We start from the raw sequence: 24,262 nt of genomic DNA on the forward strand, positions 1-24,262 counted from the left end.
GTGGGGCTGGCCAAGCCCCTCAGCCCGGGGCAGACCTGGTGCCCATGCTCTGCCTGTGGTGACTTTGTGGGCACGGGCACAGGGGATGTCTGCCTGTACCCTGCCCGGAGCAGGCAGTAGAAGGGTCTGCAATGGGGCTGGAGGGGTTTGCAATGGGGCTGGGCACCCACAGGGCTCCTCTTACAGCCCTGGCGCCAGCCAAAAATAAAGGACAGCACCTGTTTGGGGGGGGGAGGGCAGCACCGTGCCCAGGGGCCATGGCATGGGTGTCTCACCATGGGGCACTGATGGTGGGGGGGCAGTGGCACAGCAGCTGTGAGACCCTGGTTTTGGAAGCGTGTGGTGGGTCAGAGCCTAAACATGGCTTGGTGCTGCCAGAGGAGCGGTGTCCCCAGGGCAGGACATGGGGGCAGCCAGGCTTGAGGGCACCTGGAGGGGTACAAATCACCCAGCCCAGCTGGTTTGGGGTGGAGGCTGTCACAAAGACTGTGCTGTGCCATGCTGCACACTGCCAAGCCACACCGTGCTGTGCCAGGAGTTGCCATAGCAGGCTGTGGCACACCGTGCTGTGCCAGGAGTTGCCATAGCAGGCTGTGGCACACCGTGCTGTGCCATGCCATGCCGTAGCAGGCTGTGGCACACGGTGCTGTGCCCGGCAGGGTGGCTGCAGAGAGCCAGACCAGCCGCAGCCAGGCCGCGCTCCGGCAGCAGTACGAGGAGCGGCAGCGGGAGTCGGAGCACGTCTACGAGCTCCTGGAGAACAAGATCCAGCTCCTGCAGGAGGTGAGTCTCAGGGGATGGTGAGGCCAGGCAGGAGGCACGGGTGCTGCCTGGGGGCTCACCCTGCTGCCATGCAGGAGGCCAGGCTGGCACGCAGTGAGGCCGAGCAGGCCACGGCGCTGGCCAGAGCCGAGGCGGAGAGATGCCGGGAGCTGACAGGGAAGCTGAAGGAAGCGGCGAGGACAAAGCAGGAGGACAGCAGCGACAATGGCTGTGGCTCCATGGCCCAGAGGTAGGTGTCCCAGACATGTCTCCTCTATGCTGCCAGCCTGTGTGCCGTGCCAGTTCTTGGGGACTACCGAGGAGCTCGTGATGTGCATGGCTGAGGGGCAGTGCATATCTGGTGGGATGCAATGGGGGAGAGCTGGTCTGTGGGAGAGGGGGGAGCAGTCCCGAGGCTGCTCTGCTTTGCCCCAGAGATTGACCTTTGTCCTCAGTGTCATCCCATGGCCATCCCAGTCCCTGAGCATCTCATGCCCTCTTGTCACTTTCAGGAGGATCGAAGAGCTGACCCAAGAGCTGGCTGCCAGCAACCAGCTGGTGGAGATGCTGTCAGCAGAGAAGCGTGACCTGCAGCAGTGTCTGGAGGGGGCCCCGGTAAGTGGGCAAGGGTGGGGAGACCCCAGGGAGGAGCTCATCCACCCAGGGCTTGGCTGGTTGTTGTCATCCCTGTCCCCTTCTGGGGCTGTGGCCAGGGCTGTGCCGTGTTCAGCCTGGCAGGGCTGGGTGATTGCCAGGAGCTGGGAGGAGCAGGGGGGCTCAGAGGACACGGTGTGAGCTGTCAGGGGACGAGCCATCAACCTGTGCAGTCCTTCTGAGGGTGTTGGTGCCGCTTGCTCCCGTCTGCCATTTAAATCCCAAGTCTTAAAATACCCCTGGCAGCCTGGCGTGGTGCCAGGCAGGATTTCGGGGCTGTGAGAGATCAGAGCGGCATGTTCCTGGCAGCTGCACAGCTCTGGCCGTGCTGCATGTTGGTGGCACGGCGCTGTCCCCAGCCGCCGCGGGCTGTCAGTGCGAGAGCTCCTGTGGGGACGCTGCTGTGCAGGTGCTGGTGGCACTGTGCTGCGGGGACGTGCCCACCCACACTGCCTGCTGCGGCTGGGCACTGGGCACGGCACTGGGCACGGCACTGGGGGCGCTCCTGGCTCTGAGACAGGCACTGGGACAAGGATCCGGCACTGGGACAGGTGCTGGCATTGGGATGGGCACTTGGCACAGGCACTAGGGTGGGGACCTGGCATTGGGACAGGCACTGACATTGGAAAGGGGACGTGGCACAGGCACTGGCGTAGAGACGTGGCACTGGGAGAGGCTCTTGCATTGGAGCCAAGCGCTAGTGTGTGTGTGTGTGTGTCTGGCACTGAGACTGCATCCCTGCGCTGTCGCGTCCCGATCAATCACTGTCGCCTCTGTCGCGACCCCTAACACTGCCCGGGCGTGGCGCAAGCCACCACTGCGCATGTGCAAGCGGGCGTGGCAACTACATATCCCGGCCGGCCTTGCGGGCCATGCGCATGCGCGGGAGGGTGGGCTTGGCCGCCATCTTGAAATCTGAGCCAGAAGCCGGGCGCCGCCGTGGCAGGAGCATCCTCGGCTCGGCGCGGTGGGGCCGGGGCGGGACGGGACGGGACGGGAGGGGCGGCCCGCGGTGAGGGGCAGCCCCGGGGACGGGAGCCGTGAGGAGACAGGGGGCAGCATCGGGGGCTTGAGCTGTGAGGCGAGGGAGCAGCATCGGAGGGGCGGGGGGGCCAGCCCAGGTGTGGCTGTGAGGATGTGAAGGAGGTGGCGCAGGGTGGGATGTTTCTATTGAATCAAGGTTTCCGGCGTGTGACCTCCCTAAAAAGAGGGGATTGGTGCGGTGAGACGTGCCGGCGGGCTCAGGGACTGAGGGAGATGTGCTGACCTCGGCAAGGTCTCCTGAGAGCCCGCAGCAGTGGGTTTGTGTGCCGGGAGGGAGCGAGGATGAAGGAAAACTGCCGGATCTGCGGCCGGGAGCTGTGCGGCAACCAGCGGCGATGGATCTTCCACACGGCGGCCAAGCTGAACCTCCAGGTGCTGCTCTCCCACGTCCTGGGCAGGGAGCTGTGCCGGGACGGCAGGTCCGAGTTCGCCTGCAGCAAGTGTGCCTTCATGCTGGACCGCATCTACAGGTTCGACACCGTCATCGCCCGCATCGAGGCCCTCTCCATCGAGCGCCTGCAGAAGCTGCTGCTGGAGAAGGACCGTCTCAAGTTCTGCATCGCCAGCATGTACCGCAGGAACAACGACGACTCCGGCACGGAGGACAGGGCTGGGGAGGGGACCGTGGACCTGTCCAACCTGCCTGATGCGCGGTACGCTGCCCTCCTGCAGGAGGACTTCACTTACTCGGGCTTTGAGTACTGGATGGATCAGGAGGAGCACGGCCTGGAGCCGCACAGCTGCCACGGCTCCGAGGGGGCCGGGAGCCGCCCGCGGCGCTGCCGGGGCTGCGCTGCCCTGCGTGTGGCCGACGCCGACTACGAGGCCATCTGCAAGGTGCCCCGGAAGGTGGCCAGGAGCATCTCCTGCGGGCTGTCCAGCCGCTGGTCGGCCAGCATGGGCAACGAGGAGTCGTCTGTGTGTGATGTGGCCGAGTCCACCTGCTCCAGGGTGGCTGTGGATGGGGACAGCATGGAGGAAGGCACACCCGCGTCCTCTCTCGAGTCTCTGGACACCACGGTGGAGGCCAGCCCTCCGCAGCAGAAGGATGAAGATGCAGATAAGGGGCTAAAAGGGAATGGGAAATGTGACGATTTCTCGGATGATCGCATGACCCCGAGCTCTTCCCTGAGCGGGAACAGGCTGGAGCTGGCCCTCAATTTGATCAAGACTTTGGACTACAAACCCCTTCAGAGCCCCCGAGGCAGCAGACTGCCTATTCCTGTGAAGTCCAGCGTGCCCCCTCCCAAGCTCAGCCATGACTTGGCAGATGGCAGTGCTTCTGCCGGCTTAGCATGTGCTAGTTCTTCCTTCATGAACACGGACAGAAAATCGTTTTCCAGAGCTCCTTTGGGCCTTCCCCTGGAAATTTCCGAGCTGCAGGAGCTGTGGGATGACCTCTATGAGGATTATATGCCGCTGCGGGTACAGGTAGAGGTCACGGTGCCGCCCTTCCATTGAGCATTGTCCTCGTGGTCCAGTGCCGAGCCCGCTGGGGATTCTTCTGTGCTGAGATAATGCAGCCAGCCACGTGTGGCTGATCAGGGGCTAAGAATAGGCAGCCCGGTCCTTTTTAGGTGTGCTGCCTCTCTCCTCAGTCATTCTCTTGTCTCCTGTTTCCTCCCGGTGTTCTGGGAAATGACCCTGCCCCCCCTCCATCAGCCCTCCCTGACACTGCAGCCTGCTGGGTGTGGGTCTGAGCTCTTTGTCGTTTTGCTGCTGAGAAAACACCCCTTTCACTTCATCTTTAAGCTTAAAGTCGGCGTGCCTTTTATCCACAACTCCAGGGAGTATTTCAAGCTTCTGGGCATGTGTTTTGCAGCAGGTGTGTTGTCTTTGTGCCTGAGTAATGGTTGGAGCGTGGGGGAACACCTGCCTCTGCAGGTCAGGCCTCCACCTGCCCAACGTGCAGAGCCACCCAGGCATCTGTGGCGTGTGCCCTGAGGAAAAGGTGTTTTCCTCGCAGGTGGATTTGTGCCAGAGGATGACTTTAGGGTTGGTATTCAAGATAATTGGTTTATTTTCTGATCCTTTGAAAAGATCTATCACTTAGCGGCAGGTGTTGCTGAGAGGGGATGAAAGCTCCTGCTTTTGGCATGCTGTTATCTCTCTTGATAGCAGTCCTAGCTCCAGGTCGCCTCTGTTTAGCTGGCTTTAATGAAATGTCCTTTAGTATGCCGTCAAGAAGCTGAATTCACTTCTTTACCACGTCCAGTAATGAATAGAAGGCCTCAGTCAGGTTCAATAGTGGAATATCCGTGTCAGCCTAATTGCATTCCCATTAGCAGTAGTGCTGCCTAATGCTGTGGGTAGCCTGTGGGATTAGGAAAATGCTCGTTTATTTCTATGGCAACTGTGGCGGTGCCGGATTGCTCTTTAGCCGGCTCGCTGTCCCATCTGCTCGGGCGTTTCCCGGAGCTGTGGGCTTTTTGCCATATAAAAGCCTGCTCGAGAATCGATGCTAGGGAGGAACGTAGGAAAACGAGTTTGGAGCACAAAGGCACCGCGCCGGCAGCCGAGGATGTGAACCAGGGCATGGCAGCTCATTCGCTGATGGTTCTCACTGCTTGGGGTGTGTTTGCAGGGTGAAAATGGGATTTCTCTGAGCAGCGTGGCGGCGTGTTTGCAGGTTGGCTTTGTGTGGCTCCCCCTCTAGGAGCTGTGTTTTGAGGAGTTTCTGCAGCCTCTGCCATCCGACCGGCCCTGCCAGGATTTTATCCTGCGGGATTTTTTTCACTGCCGGTCCCTCGGTGTGACAGCAGCAGCTCTTCAGCTCAGGGTCTGGCTGAAGGGGGAAGGGCTTAATCCTTCGGATGGCTTGAAGAGCAAAAATGGGAAGGCAGATGCAGCCAGTAGGCTGAGTAGTTCTTACACAAATGATTTTTCTTTCAGTTTGTCACAGCAACACCCTTCCTATAAGTCAGGTGCTGCTGCTGTCCAGTGATTCCTGTCCATAAATGTGAAAGGAATATCTAGAATATACAGGACCACAGTTCTCTCACTGCTTTTGCAGTTCTTTACATTTGTGGAGCATTCTGATGTCAGGGCGTGTGGCCTTGTAGGTGCCATCTTCCGTTTCTTGAGCCATCCATTCCTCCCCTTGGCCAGCACAGCCGCAGGGCGGTGGCACCAGAGGGAGCCTTTGTGAGGCACTCCCGCAGCTGCCCTGACAGCCAGGCTCTGTGCTGGGCACTCTGAGCTCGGCAGGCTCAGAGAGGGCCCTGATTGTCATTTTCAAAGTGTTCTCTTGGGTCAGTGTGTGCTGGGGCTGCTGGAGAGATTGGCAGTAAAATGCTGATGTTGGAGAAGTCGACATGGCTGCGGGGAGGCACAAGGGAGGCAGCTTGGGCTTTGGAACTTTGGACTCTGGAGCTGGCTCTGCATTTCCCCTCCCTGCTCTCTTAGCTCTTTCCAGGTTTTCAGCCCTTTTTCTAATGTGAAAATTGAGGAAATGTGTTTTCCTTCCCCCCTCCCCCTCTCTGTTTTAATCAGCCTTATTTCAAAATAAGCTGCTGTGACAGATTCCAGCAGGTCTCCCTGCCTCATCCAGAGCCTTTTGGCAGAGAAAATTTGTAATCAGCACAACTGTAAGGATTCACTGAAATCCTAACAAAACATCAGGGTAAAGGGAGGTGTTACTTGTGTCTGTGAGAGGCACAGATCTGAGGGAGCTTCCCTGTGCTGATGGCTTCCCCACAGACAGCATTTCTGTGCCCACTGAGGATGAGAATTCAGCCTGACAGGGCTAATTGGAGCTGACTGCTCTGGGGCTGGTGCTCCAAAAAGCCCTGCCACGTTCCCACAGCCTCTGTGCTGCATCCAGCAGCCCTTTCCAGGGCTCCCACCTAGAGCAGGCACCAGTGCAGCCAGTCTTGTGTGGCTGATAATATTCAGGAACGCTGAAGGAGCCCTGTGAGGGCTGCAGAGGCTGGCTGGGGTGGAGTGCTGCCCTAAGGAGTTAACTCGCTGGGCGGGGGACAGCAGAATTGTAAGGAGGGATGACAAGGGATTAGTGTTGTGCTCAGCCAGCCGGCTCTGGCAGGCCACGTGGCACAAAGTGGGCTGTTTACATTCCCAATAAATGGGTATGTGTCATGAAAAAAAAATCTCAGCTGTGGCACTGAATTCGCTCCTGTTTGAGGAGCTGCAGGGAATTGTACTCGGTGTGGGTGCTGGAGCATGGGAAGTGGTGAAGGAGAGCCCAGAAAATCACAAATGGAGGGGTTCAGAGCAGGGGGTGACTGCTAGGAGCTGGTGGGAAGGATTGAAGGCTGTATGCTTGATAAAGACACAGAACATGGGAACCATTTCAGTGTGGCTTTTGAGGCTTTTTTAAAATGCCAGCAGGGCACAGGGGAAGGAGAGCAGGTTCAGGGATATGACTTAGCCCACAGACGGTGGCTAGAGCTCAAGAAGCTGCTGGGCTCGTGGTGCAGCAGTGAGGGGAGGCAGGGAGCCCAGTGAGAGCCTTGGTGCACCAGGGCACTGGTGGCAGATGAGGCAGAGAGCTGCCAGGTGCCAGCCTGGCACCCCAGGGAAGGGACACACGGGCAGAGTGGTGTCTCAGAGCCAGTTAGCAAAGCACACAGGGCGTGTTTAAACCCTGCTGCAGGGCCTGTGGTGGCTGACAGCTGAAGGGAAGAAGCCAGGGCAGGAGTTGGGCCGTTGTCTCAGGTTTCTCTGTGTTTCTCCTTGCAGAATTTGCAGCATGAAGGGCAGCAGGCAGCTCCAGGCAGCGCTGCAGAAGGGGAGCACGTGGCCGGTGTGCGTGCAGCAGAGCTGCAGGGCAAACTCCAGCACTCTGAAGCTGCCAACAAGGTATTTCTGCATGGAGAGCACATCCAGTGCTGTGAGTCTGGTGTGGTTAGTGTCAGAGGGTGCCTCCTGGTACCTGCACCTCTCTCCCAGCAAGGGTGTGTGATTCTCAGGGCTATTGGCTGTCAGATTCAATTAAAAGCATTTACCTTTTTTTTTCCTGCAGCTGGGCTGTGTATATTTTCCATATTTGATTTTGCAAATCATTATTTTGAAGGAACTTTGCACTTGCTGTGTAAATTTTCCATATTTAATTTTGCAAATCATTATTTTAGAGGAACTTTCCACTTGCCTGGCAAGCCTTCCAGGAGCTGGTGAAGGAGATGCACAAGGGTGTTTCCTGTCTCTTGGATTTGCATGGGCTGAGCCTGGTGTAGGAGAGGGAGTCCTGGTTTCATTTCTGTTTAAATACTTGGGAAAGAAACATGTATCTGAGTTCTCTTGAGGCAGATCAATACTAACGCATGTTGAGAAGGGTATATGTTCTTAATTCTGCTCTTAAACTCTATATCCTCTGGAAAAATCCTCACATCAAATGTGGGGAAAAAATTGGGATGGAATAATTATTTCAATCTGGGGATGGCCATAAGGTGCTGCAGCTGCCTGGGCTGCAAAGCTTGATGGAAATAGAGACCCAGGGCTCAGCTAGAAGAGTTTAAACAGGTTAGGGGGTGTGTCAGGTCAGAGATAACAGGACAGGTGTGTCAACAGATGAACAACAGCAGGAAATGATGTGGCAGCACCAGCTCCAGCTTCAGCAGTTGAGTCCTGAGTAAGCTCATAGGAAGAGATGTATCATTCAACTTTGAGAATGTCAACAGGCAGCATGTTTAAAAATGCTAATGAGCACTTGTTTGACTGCACAACATGTCCTGTGTCATGAGCTTTATGGTGAAAACAGCAAACTGTCCTGAAACTGAGTGGGTAGTGTTCTCTTTAGGGTGAGACCATCAAAGGCAAAGGTTTCTCAGGTTATAAACCAGCCATAGAGACTGCTGAGAGGTTCCTGGCAGTGGCCAGGGTCTTTTGTGCTGAAGCCAGAACTTAATGCTAAACAAGCCACTGATTTGATCCGTGAATGTGTAGCTTCTTCATGCTGATATTTTTCTTTCAGATTTTTGGGAGGATTTTGGGCTGAAGCAGCCCCTTTCCTTTTGAGTAAAGAGAAACAAATGATAGGAACTGGAGGGAGGGCTGTGGGGCAGCCTGAGTGAGGCAGTATGGTCTGTGAGCCCAAACCTGGAACCTCTGCCCTGCACCTGAGGCAGCAGAAGCACTGCAATAAGTGCTGTGAAGGGCCTTTGTGTTTGCTCATTGGTCTCCACCCAGCTCCAACAGGATTTACAGACTCTAGAGGGAGCCACGTTGATCTCGATGTGTTCAACACCAGGGCTGTATGGAGTAAGGAGTGTAAGGAGTCTTAAGGGTGTTTACACAGAGCATTAAGCAGGATTAAATAAACCCAACCTGTTTCTGTCTTCAGTTGTTACAGGAAAAGCTGAATGAACTGAATTTCGAATTAAAATCTGTTCAAGAAACAGCACAAAGGCAAGATCGTACAATCCAGAGTCTGAATGAGGCCCTGAAGAGCAAAGAGAGTAAGGTAATAGTTCAGGGTGGTGCTCCCAAAACCAGGGAATTCTGTTCCAGCCCTGTGGGCAGTGCCTGAGAAGGAATGCTTGAGCCACTGCTTGGCATCCTGCACCTCACTCAATTATTTCTTGCAAAGCCTCTTTCGTGTGGTGCTGAGGTGTCATAACGCAGGCTGGAGGCTTGGGATGGGAGAGTTTGTGCTTGCTTTGCCACTGACTGGGTTTGCTGTGCCTGGGCTCAGACAGAGGAGCTGTACCACATCATCGAAGGGCAGAACGAGACCATGGCCAAGCTGCGGGACATGTTACACAGAAACCATCTGGGCCAGCAGCAGGTATGTCCTGGAATACATAAAACACCTCACATACATCAGGTGTTTAAATCCTTCACGTGAAGAGAATCTCTTGAGTTTCTGTGCACCCTGCTTTTTGGTTTTTTGCTAGGTGTCAGAGAGCCCACTGTCACCCCAGGAGCAGCAAATGTCACCGCTCGACCTTCAGAACGCCCTTTTCTGCACCAAGCTGGAGGTGCAGAAACTGAAGAGAGCTCAGCGCCAGAAGGAGCATCAGCTGGCTGAAGCCAAGAGAGCAACCCAGCTCCTGGAGACCACAGTCCATGAGGAGGAGCAGCAGAAAGAGGCAACCTGGAAACACAACCAGGTGTGACAGGCACTTAGCCTGGAAGTTTCTGGGTTTGCATGACTGAGGAGCACTGAGGTGGTCAATACTCTGCTCTGGTTCATCGTTTCTGCTGACAGCAGACTGGGCACAATTGCCTAACCCCTTGTCACATGTGTGGCAGGGAGAATTCTCCAGCCTCCTCAGTGTCATAGCTGAGGATTAACAATCAGCAAAGACCCTTGATAGTGGGTATGTTGTCACTTGTACATCACTTACTCAGGACTCAACTTCTGCAAGTGTCCCATCTCTTTTTGTGATGTTCATGTCCCCTGCTGCACAGCTTAGCTGTGATTGACTAAAGCTCTGCCTGTGGCCAGAGCAAGGGGTTTAGGTGGATGGATACCCTGGGCAATGGAATAAATTCAAACACCATGGCAGTGTGTTTTGAGATGTGAAAGTTGTAGCATTGCAGATAGCTATTCTCAGACTGGCCTACTGTTTATGGTTGTGTTGAGGACTGAATTGCAAGGTATTTGCCTTTTCTTTGCAGGAGCTGCGTGCTGTGGTGCAACAGCTGCAGGCAGAGCTGCAGGACAAGGCTCAGCAGCTCCAGACTTTGGAGTGGGAGAAAAGCTGTGAGCTGCAGGCCCAGGAGCAGAGGGTTCAGCGTTTGACTCAGCAGCTGGCACACAAGGAGCAGCTTCTGCAGGTGAGATCAGCAGAAAGATCTGACTTGAGCATAATTAAATGGAGTCCCTGCTCCTGCTTTGGTGTTTGGCCATGCAAAAGTCTGTCTGTAGCTTTCATGCATGTCCTTTGAAGAAAGGAAGGAAGGAGAGGGCTTCTGGGCCCCCAGGGTGAGGATTAAGGCACAGGTATCCACATTCTTCAGCCCCAGCAATGCCTGGTGAGCCCTGGCAGGGTTAGTCAGCCATCCCCAGGTGCTGGGACTAGAGCAAGCATTGGGTGGAGGAAGTTATCCCTGTGTGCTGCCCTTGGGCTGGGGGAGGTTTCTGTACTGTCAGTTGCACTAGGGGGTGTGTGTCTGATCTCTAGGAGTCCAGGGAGCTTCTGCAATGCCAGCAAAGCTTGGAGAAGAGCCCTGCAGCCATGAATGCCATGTTGGAGAAGCTGCAGCAGCGTGTCAGCGACAGGGATGCTGCTCTGGAGGTGAGCACATGTTGCAGGCAGTGTTTCAGCTGTCCCTGAGGCTCAGCCTTTGGGTTACCATGCTCTTCATGGCTCGTCCCCCTGGCAGGGGGAGCTGAAGTCCAACACACAGAGGGTGTTGGCTGCAGAGCCCCATGCCCCCATTGTGAATGATGCCCTCTGTCACCCAGAGAGCAGTAGATGAGAAGTTCTGTGCCCTGGAGAAGAAGGAGCAGGAGCTGCAGCAGCTGCGCGTGTCCATGCGGGAGCGCGGCAGCGACCTGGACAGGCTGCGCAGTGTCCTCTGCAGCAACGAGGCCACCATCCACGTGAGTGCTGGCCCTGCACAGCCCAGCAGGGCTCTGGGGACAGGGTGTCACACACACCTTCCTGTCAGTGCTCTGGGGACAGTGTCTGCAGGTGTTTGGCTTCCTCTGGCCTCGTGGTGGGGCAGGTTCCTGGCGCACTCTTGTTTGGGCTGGGCAGAGAGGCCACCTGGAGCAGATGGGTGAATCTGTGTGACTCTGCTAGCAGTAGAGAATTTCCAGTTTTGCTTAATTCAGCATTAAGTTTGTGTCCCTGCTTGAGCTGCTTCTCTTGTGGTACTCAGAGCCTGGAGAGCCTCCTGAAAGCCAGAACTCTGGAACTGGAGCAGGTCTCAGCAACCTGCCAAAACCTCCGCTGGCTCAAAGAGGAGATTGAAGCCAAATCTGGCAGCAGGCAGAAGGAGCAGGAGGGGATCATCCAACAGCTGCAGACCTGCCTGCATGACAGGAACAAGGAAGTGGAGGTAAGGCCTTAGCTTGGCTTCCTGAGCCTTCAGTTTGTCCATAGAGAGAGTGGTGCCAAAGCAGAGGCTGCTGCTGCCTCACCTGAAGCTGCGCTCAGCGTTTGAAGGCTGGCTGCTTCTGGCACTTGAGCATACCTGTGCCTGCTGACACTGCTCCCTCAGCTACACCCAGGCTGGAGAGTCCTTGAACAACTCCCAGTCTCACTCCTTTCCTCCCCCTTCCTCAGGAGCTTACAGCAACCCTGCTGTGCAAGCTGGGCCCCGGGCAGACTGAGGTGGCAGAAGAGCTGTGCCTGCGCCTCCAGCACAAGGAGAAGATGCTGCAGGATCTCCTCAGTGACCGCAGCCGGCAAACCATGGAGCATGATGCTGAAATTCGGGAGCTGCTGCAGGCTCTGAGCACCAAGGAGCAGCAGAGCAGAGTGAGTTTGGTGCAGTGCCACACTGGGAGGCTGAGGTGGGTGCCACTGACTGTTGTTATGCAGAGAGAAGCCCTGGAGTGGACTGAGAGAACAGAGCAGAGTTTGGAGGGCTGCACTGGAGTGGGTGTGAGGGGCCAGGAGCTGGTTTGCAGAGCACTTGGAGTCTCCAGTGACACATGAATGTTGAGGTGGTTTCCCTTAGTCTCCAAGGAAGAAGAGGGACTAGGACCCTAACCCTAGTCATCCCTGATTTCCCCCCTCAATCAGGTGGCTGCAGAGAAGATGGCACAGGCTTTGGCTGAAAGGAGCAGTGAGCTACAGCTGCTGCGCCAGCACGTGTTGGGGAAGGGGAAGGACCCTGTTGGGACCCAGTCAGCTGGTGCCAGGCCATTGAAGCAGGACAAACAACCCATACAAGTAAGAATCGTGCACTGTGTTCCTCTGCCTGTGGCCTTGGGGCTTCAGAAAGAGCTGATTGCCACAGAAAGACATAGGAGAGAGAAGAGCACCACAGAGAATGATAGAAATGAAAGTGGGATTAACAAAAAGTCTTCCTATAGGAGAAGGAGAAACTGAGGAGCAGGAATGCTGCCTGAGTGTTCTGATCTTGATTTCACCAGCCTTTGTCACTCAGTGTCTCTTTTTGTTTTGATGGAGCAGTAATTGAATCCCTGGGGCACATGAGAGTATGAAAGACATGCACCCTTTGACCTTGTAGCATTGACCCACTCCTTCCTTGGGCTGGGCTGCCTTGCTGTATTGTAATCCCCTCCCTGACATTGTCACATTCTGGAGGGGACAAGAGAGCTAAATTTAGGTCTCACTAATTCTTGGCAGAGCCTGCTGGCTGTTTGCTGTCTCTTCCACAATTGGAGTTGGTATTTTTAAAGCAGCTTTGCTAAAACCCCCTTTGAGGCTGAGCACAGCTCCAAGGCTGCATATGCCATGGCTCCCACTTGAGCAGCTGTTAATGGTTTACTGATGAGCTGACTTGTTGAATGTTTTTAGGCAGCTGTAAACAGGTTTCTATTCCCAGCTCTAGAGACTTCCAGGGATCTGTTTTCCTTCCTGCATGGTCTCTTTGGGCCACATCTGAGATAAAGATGAGTCTCAGTTGAAAGATGGTCTTGCTGCAATTGATGAAACCTGTTTAATCTTTACTGTGAGGACACTTGCTGCCAGCAGCTTCCCAGTGCCAAATAAAACAAGGCCAGTGCCCTCTTCCCCACAAGTACAACCTCTGGGTGCAATTCACTTGTTCCTGCTGCCAGGCTACATCCCCTTCATTGTTTGTTCACGTTTTAGAGGTGTCAGCACAACAGCCAGCAGCTTTGCTGCAGTCCTGGAGTTCTGGGGAAGCTGTGTGTTCCCCATGAAAATGCAAACCTTTTATGTTTTCAGGAGATACTGCAAAGAGCTTATGGAGCTACAGTCATTGCTGCATCCCCACAGGAAGACAGCAGCTGCAGGACAGAGGGAGGTGAGTGTGGGACAGCATCTTTTGAGGTCCCCAAATATGACCAGGGCTTTCTGCTGTGGGGGAAACATGATTACATAAAACTGAGGAAGAGCAGAGAACTTTGAACAAGAGAGTTTTGAAATAAAGCTCTGCCTGTCTTCTGGGTGGTTTCTGAGGATGGGAGTAAGGGAAAGAGAAAGCTGTTGGGTTTGAGGTGAGGAGTTTCTGCTCAAGATCTGATGCTGCCCACTGGACAGTTTTTGACTTTGTTTCAGGCTGAGCTGAGACAAATGTGTAACTGTTTTGGGACCAGGACACATGAACTTTGCCAGGGGTAGGACAGCAGGCCTGTGATGTTGCCATTGCTTTTGGCTGCTGTTTAAAGACCAAGCAGGGAAGACAATCATTTACTGAGGAACAGTGTGATAGGGAGCACAAGCACCAGGGCCCTGTCTTGCCAGAGAGGGATTATTGTGTGTGATCCTGAGGTCTGAACTGGCACACGGTGTTCCTGCAGTAACCAAGCTGTCTTTGCAGTTACAATGTCAGCAGCAGAGCTGGAGAAGGATCTTGTCAATGCCAAAGAGGAGCTGGAGCTAATGGCAAAGAAGGAAAGGGAAAGCAGGGTGAGCTTGTGATGGAGCCTGTGCTGATCTCCTTTGCTTTTGGGAGACCTTAGGGCTGCCCCTCACTGGAGACTTTGGACCCTGCTCTTGTGAGGGTGCCCCAGTGGGAAATGGGGGGCAGTGTGCTGCAGGGGGGTGTTGGCTCTCAGCAGTTCTCTTCCCTCTGCAGCGGGAGCTCTCTGCTCTCCAGTCTGTCCTGGCCACACAGGAGGAGGAGCTGCAGGTGCAGGCCTCAGATATTGAGTCCTTGACCAGAACCATCCAGATGAAAGAGGAGCTCATCAAGGTGAGATGCTGTGCTGGGCTGGGGGAGTTCCACCTGGGAATGCTGCAGAGGAGTCTCTTTGTTCCCCACATCCTCAGAGCAGTGTGGCTGGCTATACCAGATGCTATTGCTGCTGGTTTGCCTACAGCTCTCAGGTTCCTTTGGCCAGAAGGCAAAGGCCCCAAACCCCCAGACTGTTCTTATTTGGTGTTTCAAGCCCTTTAATCAGAGTGCACCCCTCTTGGTTCTTACTGAGCACTCTGGTCTGTGCCTAATCCACTCTCAGTGCTCTGGCATTTTTTCCTTTGGAGACCTGGATCTTTCCAAGCACTGGAAACTTCTGGCAGTTGCATTCCAGGGAGGTTTGCAAAGGTGCAGCTGTCTTTGTTACTGATCCCTTCCTCACTGAGCTCTCCTGCTGTTTGTTGGGTTTCAGGATCTGCAGATGCAGCTGGTGGATCCTGAAGAAATTCCAGCCATGGAAAGGCTGACACAAGAAGTGCTGGTGCTTCGGGAGAAAGTGGCTGTGGCAGAGTCCCAAGGACAGGAGGCTGCTGGAAACAGAAGGCAACAGGTAATGTGCCAGTGGGGCAGGCTTGGGTGTGTTTGTGTTTCTGCTGGCACTCAGGTATGAGGCTTTGTTTTCAGCCAGGATGTGCTTGTTCTTGGAAGCTGGCTGTGTGTGATTGTGGGAATGCAGAGGAGATCAGCTTTCTTTAGCACTTGTCCAAAGAGCAGAGGCTTTTTGGGAGTCCAGGGATGACATGGACACAAGCAAGAGAGGAAAGGGAACCCCCAGTTTGTCAGGGACAGCTAGATAACCTCCTTTGGTTTCTGTCTCTGTTTAAGAGCTGCACCTTGTCTCTTCTCTCCAAGCAGTTGTTACTGATGCTGGAAGGGCTGGTGGCAGAGAGGAATCGCTTAAATGAGGCTCTCCAGGCAGAGAGGCAGCTCTATGGCAGCCTGGTGAAGTTTCACACACACCCAGACAGGTAAGTGAGGCTGCCTTGGCCCTGTGCTGCCCTACTCTGTGAGAGTTTTCAGTTTTAGAGGGACTCTAGGCAAAGGATCAGCCAAATGCCTCTTTGAGATTCCAAGTTTTAGGCTGCCTTTTTCCCTTGAAGAGGCTGCACTGTGTGGCTTTAATGGCTCCCTAAACTCCCCCCATTGCCATGAGATTTCCATCTCTGTTCTTGACTTATCTTTTCCCAGCTCAGTTTCCCACCCACACTTGGCCACCTTTCAGAGACTGCTGACAAATTCTCAGCCAACTGTTGGCTTGATAAGGATCCCTCTAGGTGCTTATCCAGGCGGTGGCCTGTCCCCTGATTTAATCCCCTGCCCTTCACAGGGCTGCAGCCTCTGGGATATTTGAGCTACCTGATAGCCAGGGAGCACATAAGTGGAGTGCTTGGGAAAGTACTGCAGAGCAGCTGCGATTCCAGGCCCCTGCCGCGGGCTGGGGCCGTTTTTGGGGGTGGCTGTGCTCCGGGGAGCTTGGGGGTGAGGCAGGAGGTGACGGAGCCCCGGGGCTGTGCCTGGCTCGGTGTCCGAGGGCGGGGCCGGCCTAACCCTCTTCCCTCAGCGCTGCCAGAGACCACGCCCTGCAGGTGGAGCTGGAAGGGGTCCACGAGCTGCGGGGCCAGCTGGAAGAAGCCCTTGGAAGAAGCTTGGAGTGTTTGAGCAGGCTGGAGACGCAGGGCGCCATAGGAGGTGGGGAACAGGAGCGTGTGACAGTCGTACCCCAGCATGCCTTCTGAGCACGGGCCCGCCTGCTGCCACGGAAACGGTTCACTAACCTGTGTCACTGACTGAGCTGTGGTACTTGCTGTGGTACGATAGAACTGCTGCAGGGCTTCTCTTGTTGTTTGATTTTTGAGCTGCTTTGGAAACGGCGATCAGTGCAATCCACCTCGTGTCTCGTGTACGTTCCTGTCTGACCCACCCTGGTGGCCACTGATGTATTTGCACATTCAAATCATTCCATTTTAGTTATTCCCCTCTATCTCCCTTCTTTTGCAACCACCGTGGGCCAAATAAAGATTCCCTATCTCTGAAGGAAACACCAGATGTTTTCTATCATCTCCCAAGTGCATGAGTGTGAGTTTTTGTATTCCCTCACCATTTTTCTTACCCAGTGACACCCACCCCTTGGGTTGATGGTGGCTGGCCCAAAGGGAGACAGTGTATCTGGAAAAGTGTGTTCCAGAGATGAGAATTCAAGACCTGGGGACACTTGCCTGGGCCTTTTACACAAGACTTGAGTGTAGAACCAGCAATTCAGTTTATGCTTAAACCAAATCCTACTCCAGTGTTCATGATTTTACTGACTGGCTTTTTTTTTCCTAATTGTAAGTAGTTTCAACCTAACTTGTGAGTGCCTTCATGGGAGAGTTTCCTCTTCTTTTAGACAGATGGTTTGGGGGGACTGAGACCTGTCCCTGCTCCCAGGGTCTGGGCTGGGTCTGCTCCCTTACTCAAACATGTACATATCCCTTACATGCTCCACGTGCCCCTTGGGCCATGGGACCTATTTCTGAGGTGTCTGTCTCCCTTGGCACCTCTGCTTCCTTGTCCAGGTCCTCTTCCACCTTCTCTGGGAATGTGGGAGCTGGTGTGAAAGCTGAAAAACAGTAGCAACAACCCTGCAAGCATCAGGGCTTCCCCTGCACAGTGGGCTGTGGATCTGCTGTCTTGTACTCACTTCTCAGGGTGGCAGGAGCACATTTTGCAGCTCTGAGCATCTGTTTGTGCTTGCTGGGGAGGCTGAGCTAGGGGCAGGCAGAGCAGAAGAGCTCTGTGGTGCTGGGCTGCACACCTGCACTGAGACTGCTGCATGGCTCCCTGCAAGTGCTTCAGCTGGCACCACCTGTGCCTTGTGCTGCCCTGGGGGCTTCTCCTCCCCGTGCCCCCGGGGCTGGGGGGCAGCAGAGCTCCCCTTGGCACCCAGCAGGGCAGCACTGCCCCACTGTGACTGCAGCCCTTCCCCTGTGGCTCGAAGGGACACAGCTTTTCCTTTCTTTGTTTCATCTCATTCCCTTCTTCTCACTTCTCCTGTAGCACCATCTTCTCTTCATCCTTTTGCTTCTCACTTTTTACAAGCCTTTGTGTCCCTGTTCTTACCTTTCCATTGTCCCCCTGCCGTCCTGGCACTGATGCCCAGCTGGTCCCTTGGGTGCCCAGACTCATTGGCACGGCCTGAGAGGAGTCTTGGCTGGTGCTCAGGCACCTCCCTTCTGCCCTGTGTCTGTTTTGCTGTTGGCATCACTGCTCCTTAGGGGCAGTGTTATCCTAGGCTCGTGCCCCCCAGCTTTTCTGGCCTCTCCTTTAAGGCTCCCTCTTATCTCTGATAGTCCTGGCTGAGCCTTCCCTGCCCGAGCTCACCCTCTGTCAAACCGTGCAGTGCTTTGTGCTGTCTCGTAGCTCTTTGTGGAAGTCATTCCTTCCTCCTGAACTTCCCCGAGGACCTTGCTTCCTGTCCCTTGTCCCCAGCAGTGTGAAGGCTCCTGTGCAGCCCCTTGTGTCCCGTGTACAATTTGCAAGCATGTAACTAATCCTCTGTGCCTTCAGGCTGGGCTGAGAGCCTGCGGAGTGTGTGGGGAAGCAGAGCTGTGGCTGCACCTCTTGTCTCCCGTGCTGGTGGCACACAGAGCCGAGCAGCCTGGTGTGCTCCTGCTGTGGCGGGGGCTCAAGCACACGGTGATCATCCAGGGCAAGCTGCCCTGTGTGCACACATCCCTGCTCCTCAGCCGCCTCCCTGCTCTGCCCCTTGCTTTTAGTTGGGTTTGGGGTCCTTTTTCCTTGGGAATTGCGCTCCCTTTTACCCAGCCCGGGAGCGCTGGGAGCCGTGTGGAGCTGTGGGCAGTGGTGAGAAGGATGCTGTGTCCTGCCACAAGGGCTGGTTCCCAGAGCAGCTGTGTGACCCTACTGTGGTCCCTCGGCCACGGCGACCCAAAGAGAGCCTTGTGGTGGCCCTCAGCCCCCAGCAAAGTCTGTGGCCGACGGTCTGATCCCCTCACCGTTCCGGGCCCCCAGGCAGGCGCTGCTGCCGCCCCGGCTGCTTCAGCCGCCGGCACCTTCTGCTTCTGTCCCTGGGGCTCCTGGCTGAGCTCCGGCTGTGCCGAGTGCCGCCTGCAGGAGCTGCTGCTTCCCTGCGCTGCTGCTGCCGCCCAGCGATTCCCTCCCAGAACCGCGTTTCTCCTTGTGTGACAGTGATGGCTGTCCCTGCTCCCTGGGACAGTGATGGCTGTCCCTGCTCTCTGGAACAGTGGTGGCTGTCCTTGTGTGACAGTGATGGCTGTCCCTGCTCCCTGTGACAGTGGTGGCTGTCCTTGTGTGGCAGTGGTGGCTGTCCCTGCTCCCTGGGACACGGCTGCTTCCCTGGACAGGCTCCACCGTGCAGGGTGGTGTCTAGCCAGGTTCAGCAGTGGGGTGCCCCCACGTTTTTGCAGCCTCGTAGCACACAGGGTTCTCCTGAGCGTGTCCCCAGCTATGAGCACAGCCTGCCCTGCTGCAAGGCACCTTCCTGGGTGCTGCTAGGTTGTTCTTCCTGAGAGCCAGATGCATCCCTGCTGGCTTCTCCTTCAGCAGGGGTGCTTGGCATCTCTCCTGACAGCATCTCTCTGTGCTCCCCTGCTCTGTGTTCTGCCTTGCCTGGCAGCTCCAGAGTTGATGGATTTGGCCACAGGCAAAGCAGTTACCTCTCCTTTGGTGCACAGGCAGCTGTGGAACCTGGCCCTGCACAGCTCTGGGGGACAGTCTTGGGCCCTGTCTAAATATCTCTCCCCTGGGGAGAGGAGGGATTTGTGACCGTGTTCACAGGGGTCTGAGGATGAGGGAAGAGAGGAAGGATCTGACTCCATGTTTCAGAAGGCTTGATTTATTATTTTATGACATATGTTATATTAAAACTATACTAAAAGAATAGAAGAAAAGGTTTCATCAGAAGGCGAGCTAAGAATAGAAAAAGAAAGAATGATAACACAAAAGCTTGTGGTCAGACAGAGAGTCTGAGCCAGCTGACTGTGATTGGCCATTAATTAGAAACAACCACATGAGACCAATCACAGATGCACCTGTTGCATTCCACAGCAGCAGATAATCAATGTTTACATTTTGTTGCTGAGGCCTGTCAGCTTCTCAGGAGGAAAAATCCTAAGGAAAGGATTTTTCATAAAAGATGTCTGTGACAGGGATTGGGGATACAGCCGTGTCCCAGCTGCCCAGACAAGGGGCTTGTGTCCTCACCCAGGCTTGGCACCAAGGGCACAGGAGCAGAGCTGTGTGCAAGCAGAAGAGCGTGACCCCAGCTCTGCCCAAGCTCTCTGTGCACATGTAGGGACACAAGTGTCCCTTTAGCTCTGCCAAGCCAGCCCAGGGCTTGCAGGGAGCCCCAGGCCATGCCTGGCAGCACGGTTTGGGCACTGAGGGCAGCGTGGCTGCTCCTGGGCAGGGGATGTGGGGTGTGCACCCCAATCCTTCCCCCGGGCTGGGGCAGTCCAGCGGGGCTCCCTGCCCAAGCCTGTGCTGCTGCTGCTGCTGCTGCTGTGGCGTGTGGAGTGGCTGCAGGGTGGGTGGTGTGTCTGTCTGTCTGTCTGTCTGTCAGGGCAGCAAGCACAAGGCGCGGATGGGGCAGGAGCCATTGCCGTGCTCCCATCCCCGGGGCTGTCCCGTCCCTCACTCTGGGCCAGCACGGGGTGCAGTGTGCGGGGAGGGGGTGGCAGCCCCCAGGGACAGCGGGGGAAGCTCGGCCCAGCCCCGGGTGCGTGTGGGAGCAGGCACCGGCCCGGGGCTGCCCGCGGTGACCGTGGGTACCGGCGGGAGGAGGGGACAGAGACAGCGCTGCCAGCGCCCTGCTCTGAGCGCCCCGTGTGCTGTGCTGTCCCCAGGTCAGGCCGCAGGGTCACACACCGATGGCAGCACCAACTTCACGGACAGCATGAAGGAGGAGGCGGCCCGAGGCTTGGCACCCCAGCAGGTGAGTCGGGGCAGCGCCACGCCGGGAGCGGGGGTGGCGGAGCCGGGCATCGCGCCACCGCCAAACCGCGTCCCTGTCACCCTTTGTGCCTCCAGAGCAACCCCCGGGCCCGCAAGGACAACGGGGGCACCGAACGGAGCGCAGCGCCCACCGTGCCCGAGCGGGAGCTGCGGGCTGAGCAGGAGCTGCGGGAGCTGAAGGCGCAGCTGGAGGAAGCCGGCTTCTCCTCCGTGTCCCACATCAGGCAAGGGCTCTGGGCTCTGCAGCCGGGGGGGCAGCGGCCGGAGGGGACACCCTGCCTCACCCCGGCCTCTGCCCGTCCTTTACCGTGCCTTGTGCCCCCAGGAAGGCGATGCTGAGCCTGTGCCTGGAAAACGCGGAGCTGAAGGAGCGGATGGGTGAGGCCACGTCGCTGCTGGAGAGCGGGGAGCAGGAGGAGCCGGGGCTGGGCAGCGCTCTGGCCCCCGAGCCCCGGCGGCTGCCGCGGAAGAGCCGCGGGGCCCTCGGGGACCGCCCGGGCGGAGGCAGCGGGGACTGCCCGGGGCTCCCGGCAGAGAGGGGAGCGGCGCCCACCAAGCGCCCCGCGCTGGAGACCCGAGCCCAGGGGGACACGGCCAAGAGACCCTGCCCCGGCAGCCCCGGCGGAGGGGACGGGAGCCACGTAAGTGCGCAGGGAACCGGGATGGAGATGAGCGTGGAGCTGGGGATGAGGGTGAAATGCGGAGCTGAGGGTCCGTCTCCCCTCCGGCAGGCGGAGGGCTCGGTTCCCGGCGGGGGCTGGCCCGGGCTGGGCGCGGAGCTGCGCTCCCAGGCGGCGCAGGAACAAAGGCAGTGCCGGGAGCTGCAGGACAAGCTCGCCGCATCGGAGGCCACGGTGCGGGCACAAGCTGAGCAGCTGGAGAAATACCACGTCCTGCTCCGTGAGTGAAAGGCCAGGGTGGGGTGGGGGCGTGCTCTGAGCCCTGTGCATGGGGCAGGGGTGGGGAATCCTGCCCGGGGGCCCTGAGCTGATGGCGCTGCCCAGCAGGTGAACCTCAGGCACAGCAGCTCAGCAAGCAAGTGCAGGTGGATTTCCAGGACCTGGGCTACGAGACCTGTGGGCGCAGCGAGACCGAGGCTGACCGTGACGAGACCACCAGCCCTGGTAAGGAGAGCCAGGGCTCCGGGGATCCCTGTGCTCTGCCCCCTGGCACAGAGGATTGACACGCTGTGCCCTCTGCAGAGTGCGAGGAGCCAGATGTGTTCAGTGAGACCAGCCTGGGTGAAGAGCTGGGGTCCCCGTGCCAACCAGGGATGTCCAGAGTGGGCAAAGCTGCCCAGAAAACCATGGCCCTGGAGGATGTGGAGGCGCTGCACCAGCACATCCAGGACCTCAAGGCCCAGCTGCTCAATGCCAACAAGGTGATCCAGAGCCTGCAGCGCCGTGCCCGCTCCATCTCCGTCACCAGCGGCTACACCTCGAGTGCTGAGCGGCCCCTGGCGGCCCCCAAGGCCCTGGCGTCCCCGGCGCACAGCCTGACGGACGAGGACGAGGGCTGGCAGTCGGACGGGCACGGCGCGCTGTGCCCACCCGCGCTGCGGGCGCACCGCGACCTGCAGAGCCTGGTGCACCGCGTCACCCTGCTCGAGGCGCAGCTGCCCGCGGCCAAGCACGGAGCCGCCCTGCCCAAGGAGCTGCACGCTGCCACTTGGCCCGGGTACGGCCCTGGGGGCTGGAGCACACGGGGAGATACAGCCATTTCCAGGAGCTGCCCGAGGCTGGTGGCTCCCTGTTGCTTGGTTTGCCTGCAGGCAGGTTCCTGGCGTGTTTGTGTGCTGGGGCAGGGTCCCAGCCGTGGGTGATGCACAGACTCCCTCCATGGTGTAGCAGTCTGAATTATTGCTAGCACAGTCCAGGATAAGGAAGCAAAAAGGACCTTTGCATAATATCCACAGATGTTTTATTCAGCGAGATGTTCAGGTCCCAGCACCCACGCCCAGAGGGTTTCACTTTTTCTCTACAGGGTCCTGGGGGCTGACTCTGGTCTTGGGGCACTACAAAGGTGAGGGACAGTCAGGGAATAGGGAAGGAGTGGCTCAGGAACACAGGAACAGACATAGGAACAGGGGAAGGAGCCAACAGCTTTATGAAGGAAGCTTCTTCTCCACACCATGGCACTCCATCCCTGCTGTGTTCCCAGCGGGTCTGGCTGCCCTGTGAACACCCAGCTTGCCCATCTCTCCTAGGAAATACAACTCCCTGATCCAGGCCCAGGCTCGGGAGCTGTCCCACCTGCGGCAGGTGCTGCGGGAGGGCCGTGGGCAGAGCCGCGGCCTGGCCCAGCACCTGCGGGACGCCCTGCGCTCCTTCGAGGACCTCCTCCGGGGCACTGACATCGACTACTACCTGGGCCAGGGCTTCAGGGAGCAGCTGGCCCAGGGCAGGCACCTGGCTGAGAGGCTCAGCGACAAGCTGGGCATCAGTAAGCACCTCTAGGGGGGCAGTGGGGCTGGGTGTGGTGGGCTTGTGGTGGGTCAGGAAGGGATGCTTTGATGGGCGAAGAGCAGGAGGTGCTGTCACATCATGTGCTTGTGTGGGATACCTGCTTTGGTTTGGGCTGTCCTGTCCTGCTATGGCTCTGTGTGGGACCAGCATCCTGGGGCATGGAGACACTGACTGGCTCTTCTCTGGCCTTGATTTCTCAGGAGATCGACAAGACGGGGAGGATAAAACCAGTCACGAACTCCTGGCACAGAGGTACCTGTTCCCAAGGGAGGCTTTGTGGGATGTGTTGGCATGGGCACCCTGAGGTTATCACTGCTCTTGGGGTGGGAGTCTAGGGTGCCCTCGGGGTGTCTGCCCCAGGTGGATGTCCTGGGTGGGGCTGCTCTGCTCTGGGGATGGCGAGCCCCGTGGGCACTCTGTATCTCTGAGCCCTTGGGGTCTCTGCCCCAGGTGGATGTCCTGGGTGGGGCTGCTCTGCTCTGGGGATGGCGAGCCCCGTGGGCACTCTGTATCTCTGAGCAGCCGTGCATCACTACTGGGACACAGCACATGGGGGATCACGTAGGAAAGGGCTGTGGGATGGAGCTTACACCTGGTGATGGGCCGTCTCCACAGGCTCAGCCAGGAGCTCCAGAAGGAGCAGGTGATTGAGAGCCTGGAGGTGAAGCTGCAGGAGCGCTCTGAGTCCCCAGGTAGCAGCTGCCCACCCTCGGAGTCATCCCACTCTGCCAGCAGCTCATCCTTCACCTCCGAGGGGCTGGAGCCCTGCTCCGATGGGGATGCAGCCAGCGAGTACAGCCAGTGCCACGAGGAGCCTGCCCAACACACAGGTACCACCAGGGGCCACAGCTGCAGCACCTCTGGACACAGGGACTTGGCTTCTCGGGCTGTGCCAGGGTCCCCAGAGCACCAGGGAGGAGGGGTCTCTGCCAGGCTGAGCCAGAGCCCCTGTGACACCTCTCTCTCTCCATGTCTCTCCTGTCTCTAGGCCTCCACTTTGGCTCCTTGTCCCAGCCCGTTAGTGCCCCCCTGCCTGCCCTGGCCCCCTTCCTCCCTGCCGGGCCCCCTCCTCCTGCGGCCCCGGTGCTCCTGGGCTGCTGTGGCAATTCTGTCTGCTCCCTGGCTGAGGCACAGCAGGAGCTGCAGGTGCTCCGGAGGCAGCTTGGAGAAAGTGAGCACACTGCCTCGTGGCTTGGGTTTGCTTCTGCCTGCCCTGCATGCTGTGCTGTTGACACATCATCCCCACCCTCTCTGACCTGCATGTCCTGCCCGGGATCTGCTCCTTCTTCTCAGGGCTATGGCTTTGAGGTTGGGTGCCACTGCTCTGGCTGGGGACGGTGGGAACATGTGGCTTTCATGTAGAGAGGACCTGGTGGGTTGGAGGGGCCCATCCCAAGACAGCATTAGCCCTAGGTGTAGACACTGGCACATTCCAGGCCTTCTAGGAAAAGGCTGATTTGGTGAGGTGCTGTATAGGAGTGGGGCTGAGACCCTCAAACTTGTGTCATGTAATCATCAAGTGCTGGGAGAGCCCCAGCTCCTCAGGGGGAATAGGTTTGGTCGGGATGGGAGGTGAGTGATGGGGACACTGGAGTGCACTG

At 57.2% G+C, this 24,262-nt stretch overlaps 1 protein-coding gene across 8 annotated transcripts in view; it reads left to right on the forward strand.

The window, feature by feature from the left end:
- The window catches only part of LOC131086982 (myomegalin), a 35,988-nt gene that overhangs the window by 8,372 nt on the left and 3,354 nt on the right, over window positions 1-24,262 (forward strand). For 2 of the 8 annotated variants that reach the window (XM_058030307.1, XM_058030309.1), the window contains exons 1-27: window positions 2,496-3,891; window positions 7,159-7,278; window positions 8,759-8,878; window positions 9,110-9,202; window positions 9,312-9,527; window positions 10,039-10,197; window positions 10,545-10,658; window positions 10,829-10,966; window positions 11,248-11,427; window positions 11,655-11,849; window positions 12,117-12,266; window positions 13,251-13,329; window positions 13,846-13,934; window positions 14,104-14,220; window positions 14,636-14,773; window positions 15,076-15,191; window positions 15,785-15,912; window positions 20,088-20,176; window positions 20,272-20,420; window positions 20,522-20,837; window positions 20,928-21,096; window positions 21,204-21,320; window positions 21,399-21,873; window positions 22,403-22,638; window positions 22,862-22,913; window positions 23,277-23,491; window positions 23,650-23,832. In XM_058030307.1, the coding sequence (XP_057886290.1) occupies window positions 2,743-3,891; window positions 7,159-7,278; window positions 8,759-8,878; window positions 9,110-9,202; window positions 9,312-9,527; window positions 10,039-10,197; window positions 10,545-10,658; window positions 10,829-10,966; window positions 11,248-11,427; window positions 11,655-11,849; window positions 12,117-12,266; window positions 13,251-13,329; window positions 13,846-13,934; window positions 14,104-14,220; window positions 14,636-14,773; window positions 15,076-15,191; window positions 15,785-15,912; window positions 20,088-20,176; window positions 20,272-20,420; window positions 20,522-20,837; window positions 20,928-21,096; window positions 21,204-21,320; window positions 21,399-21,873; window positions 22,403-22,638; window positions 22,862-22,913; window positions 23,277-23,491; window positions 23,650-23,832 (5,302 nt within the window). In that variant the 5' untranslated portion in view covers window positions 2,496-2,742. Of the gene's footprint in view, window positions 1-659; window positions 784-857; window positions 1,013-1,274; window positions 1,378-2,494; window positions 3,892-7,158; window positions 7,279-8,758; window positions 8,879-9,109; window positions 9,203-9,311; window positions 9,528-10,038; window positions 10,198-10,544; window positions 10,659-10,828; window positions 10,967-11,247; window positions 11,428-11,654; window positions 11,850-12,116; window positions 12,267-13,250; window positions 13,330-13,845; window positions 13,935-14,103; window positions 14,221-14,635; window positions 14,774-15,075; window positions 15,192-15,784; window positions 15,913-20,087; window positions 20,177-20,271; window positions 20,421-20,521; window positions 20,838-20,927; window positions 21,097-21,203; window positions 21,321-21,398; window positions 21,874-22,402; window positions 22,639-22,861; window positions 22,914-23,276; window positions 23,492-23,649; window positions 23,833-24,262 lie in introns of those variants that run through there. The other 6 variants (XM_058030311.1, XM_058030310.1, XM_058030304.1 and 3 more) reach the window with 6 other exon arrangements.

This window comes from Melospiza georgiana, chromosome 9, assembly GCF_028018845.1.
Source record: "Melospiza georgiana isolate bMelGeo1 chromosome 9, bMelGeo1.pri, whole genome shotgun sequence".
NCBI classification, from domain to species: Eukaryota; Metazoa; Chordata; class Aves; order Passeriformes; family Passerellidae; genus Melospiza; species Melospiza georgiana.